The sequence below is a fragment of the Podarcis gaigeae genome (assembly GCF_964106915.1).
Source record: "Podarcis gaigeae genome assembly, chromosome: 9".
In the NCBI taxonomy this organism is placed as follows: domain Eukaryota; kingdom Metazoa; phylum Chordata; class Lepidosauria; order Squamata; family Lacertidae; genus Podarcis; species Podarcis gaigeae.
The window spans coordinates 55,572,820-55,581,938 of NC_139685.1; the positions used below are offsets into that span (position 1 = coordinate 55,572,820).

The 9,119-nt window shown below is 41.6% G+C and overlaps 1 protein-coding gene across 2 annotated transcripts in view; it reads right to left on the bottom strand.

The window, feature by feature from the left end:
* Positions 1-8,898, bottom strand: part of EGF (epidermal growth factor) — a 43,262-nt gene extending 34,364 nt beyond the window's left edge. Inside the window, exons 1-3 of one of the 2 annotated variants that reach the window (XM_083756393.1) lie at positions 8,280-8,898; positions 1,702-1,901; positions 239-420 (exon numbers count right to left, since the gene is read on the bottom strand). In XM_083756393.1, coding sequence (XP_083612519.1) covers positions 239-420; positions 1,702-1,901; positions 8,280-8,400 — 503 coding nt within the window. In that variant the 5' untranslated portion in view covers positions 8,401-8,898. The remainder of the gene's footprint in view (positions 1-238; positions 421-1,701; positions 1,902-8,279) is intronic. The other variant, XM_083756392.1, reaches the window with a different exon arrangement.
* Positions 8,899-9,119: the final 221 nt, after the last annotated feature.

Here is a 9,119-nt window from a genome sequence, read left to right on the forward strand (position 1 = left end):
CATAACTTGGAGGGCTCACCAAAATTTACCAGTCAGACATAAGAGGAACCTAGCTTCAATCATGCCAGGAAATTACTCATTAAACTGATACATAAGAGGAGGAAGGAGAAGATGAGAATGAATATCAAAGCACATGACCCTTTCCCGATCCTCCAAACCACAGAGGATCCTTCAGTCTACATTTCATCTAAAGCTTTTTGTTTCAGCACTGTGAAACCATAAAGACAATCTGAGTTACCTTCTGTTTGGATCAACCACAATACTTGTGGGATGGTGTCCATCATTTATGATGATTTGGGAATGGTTTCCATCCATGTCAACTGCCTCAATTGTGGCCTTCTGGTAATGAGCGAAGTAAAAGTTGTGGTTTATCCAATCCACTGCAAATCCAGAAACATCTTTTTCTATGTGGTAAATTGTCTGTAATGGGGGGGGGGGACGGGACAATTGTCACCCAACTGTCATTGTACTAAGACACCAGATCACTGGTTGAATCAGAATGCCATACAGAGCATTGGAATTCATGAACCTTAATCAAACAATTCAGGATGAAAGCCGCCTGAAATTACCACTTCAGGATATACATTTATGTGTTTACCAGAAAAGCAAGAAAAGGCCTGTTAAATTTGTAAGCAGCTATGCTATTTTTTCTATCACGAGACCTTCCTTGCTTGGACATTTTAGCCTTCGCTTTGTCTGCCTGACAAATAGCAGCTTTCTCTTAGCATCTGTAGGGGGAATTGTCATTAGGACTACTATGGGGAGATGTTTAAACCTCTGCTCATCCTCAGAGGACTGGGAAAACAATAAAATTAATGACTCATTTAACATCATGTCTAGTTTGGTTGAGCGGCTTACCAGATATCTTACTCAATATATTATTTCACACTACATGTACAGGTAAATGCACAAAACACATTTAGCTTAAAGTAAGGACAAGGTAAGGACATAATTTAAAAATATAAACACAACAAACAAGCAAACAAACAAACATAAGGATATGCAACAAAGAGGAAACAGCTTTGTATAAAATTGGTATAGATGCAAATTTAGAAATAATTACTCTAGTTTATATAGAGCTACAATACATCTCACCAACTGTGACCCAGCAATGTGTGTGCCTGCTCAAGGCTGCTGTAACTCAGTGGCGTAGCGTGGGTTGTCAGCACCCGGGGCAAGGCAAGTAATTTGCACCCCCTAACCCGTGGATTTGCGCCCCCTAACCCTAACCCCCAGATGTTGCGCCCGGTGCGGCCGGCCCCCTCTGCACCCCCCACGCTACGCCACTGCTGTAACTTCAAGGCCCTTTCTCTTCCTTCTTCTTCTCTTCCTTATCTTTAAACTGGGCTTGGTTTACACTTCCAAGACAGGACTCATTGTAATAGAGGGTGGTCCTCTGCCAGTCCTTCAATTAGAGGACTACTCTCTGTAAAGTTGGGTGAGTGATCACTCTAGTTATGATCATTAATAATAGACCGTCCATCACTCCTACTAATAGTGAATTTAGTTGGCGAGTGCTGAGAGGGCAGCAGCTAAAATGTGTTTTTTATATTGTAATTTTATGTTGTGAATTGCACTAACATTTATGGAGGGCAGTGTACAAATTTAATAAATAATAATAATAGAGAAACAGATGGAGGTATCAGCATGCTCCAGGGAGATGCAGAGGTTTTCAGAATTTTGATGATTACATTCCATTACCTGTTGATTTGAACCATTCAGGTATACTCGCCGGATAAGACCTTCTTCAGTGTCCACCCAATAAAGGCAATCTTCTTCATAATGAAAATCTATTAATGTTGATAAACTAGCATCAGCCACCAGTCTTCTGTGATTGGTTCCCTCAGTGTCTATTCTAAAGATTTCATTTCCTTGGCTGAAAACTAGGAATGGTCCAGGATCTAAAAAGGAGAGAGAGAGAGAGAGAGAGAGAGAGAGAGAGAGAGAGAGAGAGATGTTAAATACAAAAAAATAGAGAATTTTGGATGTTATAGAATTTTAGTGACTTCTACTCAAACATCAGGACTTCTTCCCCTTTTTCACCTCCACCTGTTCCCTGTGTGTTCCCAAAATTTTATCCAAGGAGTACCTCAAGCCCCTGGCGCAGATTTTGGGGATATATAGGTTTGATGCCCCAACCACTCTGGGCAGCTTCCAACAAATTATAAAACCACAGTAAAACATCAGACATTTAAAACCTCCCTATATAATGCTGCCTTCAGATGTCTTCCAAATAGGTGTTTGCATGGAGAGATGAGGAAAGGAAAGAGAAAAGCTTTCAGGGACTTGTTTCTTTTGCCTTCACCCTAAAATTCAAAACAAAAAAATTCCTTCCAGTAGCACCTTAAAGACCAACTAAGTCAGTTCTTGGTATGAGCTTTCGTGTGCATGCACACTTCTTCTTCATAATGAAAATCTATTAATGTTGATAAACTAGCATGCACACGAAAGCTCATACCAAGAACTGACTTAGTTGGTCTTTAAGGTGCTACTGGAAGGAATTTTTTTGTTTTGACTATGGCAGACCAACACGGCTACCTATCTGTACCTAAAATTCAAGTTAACTGTAGTTTTGCTTCATGTATCTGAGCTTCAAGCACATCATTGCTATCGTGCAGCTAGTCATTTGGGTTTTTTGTGCTCAGAATGATCTCCAGAAATCTAAGGTTTTGCTTTTGAGTTATCTAAAACACTTTTAATAAATATTAGACTGGCTTATAGTTTTTATTCAATGGGTAGTCCTGGTTTTTGGCTACGCAAGAGAAAACATCACAAAGTGTGGTTTATTTGGAGGGAAGGTGTTTTTGGAGCATTCAGAGTTGCTCCTGCATTTGAAGTGATGTCGCTTTCTGCTGTTTGCACTGGGAGAATATGAAACTATGTAGACTTGCTTTGTGTACATGGTAAATGAAGGCTGAACTGCAACAAAGTTGATTTGTCTCAGGAATCTAACAGCTGTACTGCTTGCACTTTTTCCAGTTACTCCCTTGACCAAACATTAACATACATTTTGTTACTAAGTTGTTTGAGACATGGAATTTCACACTGAGGTAGGCTAGTCCTACAGGACTTTGGAGGGGCAAATAGCTATGATGGCAAAAGTACATTTATGCTATTTTTTTCCGTGTGAATCCTAGAGACAGAAACACTGGTCAGCTAAAACCATTACGCCTTAGTTGAAACAAGTCAGCAGCTTATGTATCTCAATCAATTTGAGAGGATCAATATATCACTGTTGCAAGTAATCACCATCAAAAGCTATTTTCAACAGGACACTAAAAACCAAAGTGATATCCCATTAAGAAAATTCCTACCATGCACTTGGCTTATCCATGAATTTTGGGTGACTCAAGAGACCATTATGTAATAATTACCCACTTAAAAATATCTCTCCTTGCATATGTTTTATTAGTGGGAGTAGAAGAGGTGGGGGGTCACATCTGGCAACCAATGCACCCCTTTGGTTTCAGATAGTACATGGGTAAAGGTAAAGGTACCCCTGACCATTAGGTCCAGTCGCGGACAACTCTGGGGTTGCGGCGTTCATCTCGCTTTATTGGCTGAGGGAGCCAGCGTACAGCTTCCAGGTCATGTGGCCAACATGATTAAGCTGCTTCTGGCAAACCAAAGCAGTGCACAGAAACGCAGCGGTACCTATTTATCTACTTGCACTCTGACATGCTTTCGAACTCCTAGGTTGGCAGGAGCAGGAACCGAGCAACGGGAGCTCACCCTGTCGTGGGGATTCAAACTGCCAACCTTCTGATCAGCAAGCCCTAGGCTCTGTGGTTTAGCCCACAGCACCACCCACATCCCATCAGTACATGGGTAGATGAGTCTAAAAAGCCCGGGACACAAATTTCCACGGCCCTCTAGCCGCTCTGGTGCCTCATTTACCAGAAGTAATGTACCGTATTTTGCATTAACTCTGGAAGCGTATACTCAACTCTGACCAAACTAAGCCTCCTAGAGCAAAATATACATTCATCAATATCTATAAAGTAATCATTTATAGGTTAGAACACAATGGTAAACCACAATCCAAACATGTTTCTGATTGTTCAAGTATTGGAAAAAGTTAACTACCAATTGCCAGTTTTTGATTCCTGTAAATAAAGTAGTATGAGTTATTGTCTTAGATTTGGCTGTTCATGACACCTGGTAAAGAAAGCAAGGAATGAGACTTGATGATCAGCCTAAAATAATGTTCAGGTACTTTTTGAGGGCAAAGAGTCATACTATCTCCACTCTCCCTGCATTTATTTGTATTGATAATTTGGCCCTCATCCAGCTCATCCAGAAATGGAAAGCCATGTGATCTGAATGCACCTTGAATTGAAAATGTGTGCTGTCACTATTAAACTTGATAGATACATCTGATGTCACATCCTCATTCAGGTCCACTAGTCACATATTATAAAGCACAAATAGAACTGGATTTGGGCACTGGCTTTTGTTAAATAAAATAGGTACTCTCTTTAGTTTGCTCTACATCTGGAGCTCGGTAGGCTCTATTCAATAAAGTCTCATGTAACTCATTTTAAACATGTGCTTGACTGTCAATGCATTTCCATCTTTATCCTACAGATTTTTGTATTCAGACAATCGCAGATAAAAAAATCAGACCCCTGGAATTCAATCCAAACAGCAGCTAAGATTCAAGCACAGACATCCAAGTTCTGCAGGCTCCAACTAGATCAGCGGTTCTCAACCTGTTGGTCCCCAGATGTTGTTGGACTACAACTCCCATCATCCCTGAGCTAGCTAGGGGTGATGGGAGCTGTAGTTCAACAGCATCTGGGGACCCACAGGTTGAGAAAGGCAGGTTGAACTAGATGTTTTGCATGTTAACTAGCTAGAGAATTGCATGTAAAAGAAACAGCAAAAGTTTCCCCCATCCCATCATCACCTGCTCGCCCTGCTTGTAGATCAAAGGCGGTGGTGAGATGATATGATGGTGTCATATATCTGTGATGGACAACTCTAGAATGTTACAATTCTATGATGTTGCAAGTGATTTCTTCCCTACAGCCACAACTTGTTTTTGTTTGCTTTGCTAACAAATCAGGCAATTCTGGTCAATGCAGGGTGCTGCACTGTACAAACTAGACATCCAATACCTTGGGTGAAGCCTATCCCAAGAATTTATCCAGTTACACATAATTCTGCAGACTGAAAAACACGCCAATTCCACAACAGAGGGGGTGGTGTTTTTGTTTATTCCATTTGGCAGCTCTAGGCTTGCCCGTTTTAACCAGCAGCGGAAACATCTATCTTTTTGTAGAGAAGATGCTGTTTCTTAACATACATCCCACAATATCAAGTGCAACCAAGTCTTAATCATCGTCAGCTGCCTGTTTTTACCCCACACCCATCAAAATAGTGAAGTAGCTGCCATCTTCCTGCAGCTGCTCTGGATACCCTGGCAACAATTTCCCCGTAATGAGAACTTTCCCTGTGTTAAATAAATCCTCTTAGGGAGAACAAAAGTTTCCTACAATGCTCTGGCAGGCAGCGCAGAATGGAAGAATGAGGTTCTGCTCCCAGCTCAAAGGCTTCTTTATGCCATCTCAGCAGAGGGTCTTAAGAAGGAGCAAAAACGATGAATCATGTCATTGCAATGCTAGTAGCCAGTCCTTAGCATCTTTATACACAAGCAACCTCATTTACCAAGAGTCCGAAAAAAAGACCCAGTTAGAGAAGGTGAAGAAGCATTAGTATGCTTGTCAGGGAGGCAGAGTCCACATTGGTGTATTGTGAAGTGAGCCAGAGTCTGCCCTTGTTTATTTCCTCCCTAATGCCAAGGCCTATACAGAATCTTCTAGTATGATAGCGATATTCAGCTATTCCAAATTTAGGTTGCTACATGCTGCTGCTGAGTGTTATCTGCTGTGCTGCTACAAGTTTCTTCCCACCCCTTCTCTCCTACTCTTCATTTCAATTTCAAATCATATGCTGAGGAGAAAATATATTTCGTGTTAACGCAGATGCATTTTACCTCACCTCCAAAAGACTGAGGCTGGGCAAACACTATTTGAAGCATTGTTTGAAGCACATTTCCTCCCTCTCCAAAGGATTCTGGGCACTGTACGTAGTTTCTTAGGGGTTGCCGGGAATTTTAACTCTGTGAGAGGTACTCTATGGTGCCCAGAATTCTTTGTGAGGTGGAAATGTGCTTCAAATGGGCTTTAAATGTATAATGCCTATGCAGCCTCAATCTTTTGGAGGTGAGGTATGAGAGACCTCAGATACTGTGGTGTTAAATAAATACTGTGGTGGTAAATAAATATGGTTTATTTACACACATATACAACTTTACTACAATGAAGAGGCTCACACCTCAAGAAGTGTAGCTTCTCCCATAGACACAGCCTTGAATTCCAGCAGAAACCAAGCATGTCTCTGCCTCACAGGCTTCTGCCTGTCATCTAGCTCAGTCCTGGCTTTTGTACTTCTAAGTAACAGCCAGTTGTGGGAGGTGGCACACCCATTTGATATCTGGCCAAAGTCTCTTCCTTTGTTGCCTTAATGACCTACCTGTACATAGACTATTACCAAGAAATTGACCGGGCTATTCCAGCAATTGAATCCTTGCTGTATTCAGGAATTGGAAGGGACTCAGGCATACAACCTAACCCCTGCCCCCAGATTCACAACACTATGTTTACCCAGATGCTGCACTCTGATTCACAATTTTCTGATTGGTGGTCCTTTTTTTCTTTTTGAGCAATGCTAAGTTTTATCTACAGTACATAGTTTCATTCTGTTTTTAGTCAGCTTTTTAAAAGTTTTATTTGATTGTTAATGTTGCACTTCTATATGAATTTATATTGAGTTTCCCCATTATTATCTCTTATGCCTTTTTACATTAAGCAAAATGGAAATTTAATGAACAAACAAACAAACAAACAAACAAACAGTGTGGGCAATAAACAAAAGGACCTCATGCAATATCTATAACGGACTCCCATAAAGGTAAAGGTACCCGTGCCCGTACGGGCCAGTCGTGTCCGACTCTAGGGTTGTGCGCTAATCTCACTCAAGAGGCCGGGGGCCAGCGCTGTCCAGAGACACATCCGGGTCACGTGGCCAGCGTGACGAAGCTGCTCTGGCAAGCCGGCACCAGCGCAGCACACGGAAACGCCGTTTACCTTCCCGCTAGAAAGCGGTACCTATTTATCTACTTGCACTTTAGGGGTGCTTTCGAACTGCTAGGTGGGCAGGCGCTGGGACCGAACGACGGGAGCGCACCCCGCCGCAGGGATTCGAACCGCCGACCATGCGATCGGCAAGCCCTAGGCGCTGAGGTTTTACCCACAGCGCCACCCGCGTCCCAACGGACTCCCATCCTGACTGTTAAATCCTGCCTTTTGTGGATTTGAACTAAATGTAGAATTATTCCCAAGATCAGTGTCTTCACAGGGTCTTGAACTGCAAAAATTAAACTTGTAGTGGATAAAATGGTCATGTGAATTCACCTTTAGTTTAAGGAAATCAAAGGATTGCTAGTAAATAGGCCTTTTTAAAAATAAAAAAAAACCAGCGATGGAGAAGTAACACACCTTTCAACTATTTGATCCATCTGATGAGAGCTCTTATTGCTATGGTTTTAGCTTTCATGGGTTTTGAAACACTTCTCAATAAAGATATCTCAGAGGCAAATCCTGCTGAGTTAATGGGATTTACTCCCAAGTAAGCATGCGTATGATTGCAGCCAATATCTATTATATTTACACTACAGACTTACAATCCTTGGAAATGGTAGTTCTGTGAGAGGGGAATAGGAATCTTTCACAGATAATACTCAATGGCAAATTACTGTTCCCAGTATTCTTATGGGGAAGCAAGAACTCAAAGTGGTAGAAAGAAAATCAATAAAAGTTTTTTGAGTCGCTCAAGAAACAATTGCTGCAAATTAGTTACTCCAAGGCACATATGAACCTAACTTCCATGAAATGTATCAATACTAATGTCTCCAAACCCACACACCCCCTCACCCAAATATTTCTCCTGCATGCTTATGTTTTGTTATTTTTTCTGACAAGTTTCTTGGCAGACGTCTCAAAGCACCTGTTACCGTTCCACTGGAAACTTATCAAGGTTGTAGTCTTAGCTATTTCTTCTAAAAATGCACAGCAAACATAGCAGAGACTTCAAAGAATAAAGGCACATAAACATGGTTTCTTTTTAAGAAAATAGCGTTGAACGAAAAAGCCCTGCATTGCTAAGCCTCTTAACTGACCTGAAGTTTGGAAGGGGGGAGGGACCAATTCACTCACCTACACAAGAGGAATTTTCCTTCTGTATTTGGTATCCTCTGGGACAGCTCCAGAGCTTCTCAGCTGAGACACTGACCAAACTGATTTTAAAAGCCACAAGCAAAAGATCTGTGAGCAACATAGTCTTGACCCACTTTTTCAGTGTCAGTAGGACAGGCGAGACTGCTCAATTTCAGGCATCTTCAAGATAAAAAAGAAGCAGGTGTCCTCATTCCCAAGGTGCATCAACGACAGCAGAGACACATCACCTCCCAGCTCGATTCCGTGGTCTGGCTAAACTTGACACTGGGAGAGCAGAGGGGCTGGCTGACTCCAGTTCTCACCCTCAAAGAAATTCCAGGGTGATCTCTTCTTTGCTCATGCACACACTTCTTCTTCTGCCCTTTTTTTTTTTTTGGAAGTGAAGTATGAAATGCCTAACCCCCTTGTTACAAAATTAACATGGCTTTTTTTAAAAAATGTGCTACTGCAAAATTCAATACCAAGACAATGAATTTGTTGCAGGTTTATATGGATATACAAAGAAACTAATTTTTAAAGTAATCTTTTGAAAGTAATAGGTAAGCAGAGACACTGTAGTCCCCAAAACATAGATCCCATTTTTGTACGCACGCTGGAATGATGGTCCTTCTCTTCCTACAGCTTCTTGCCCACCTCCTCTTTCTTGTATTGTTAGTGCCACTTGAGTGAAGCTTGTGTTTGCAAATAGAACTGTAGCCAGCTCCATGGTCCAGGGAAGTTAGGCAATGCATAGCTAGACAATCGCTCCCAGTTAATTGCCTATTTGAAGGGAAAGGGAAAGGGAAAAGAGAGGGGAAGCAGCAGCATGGTGTAGTGATT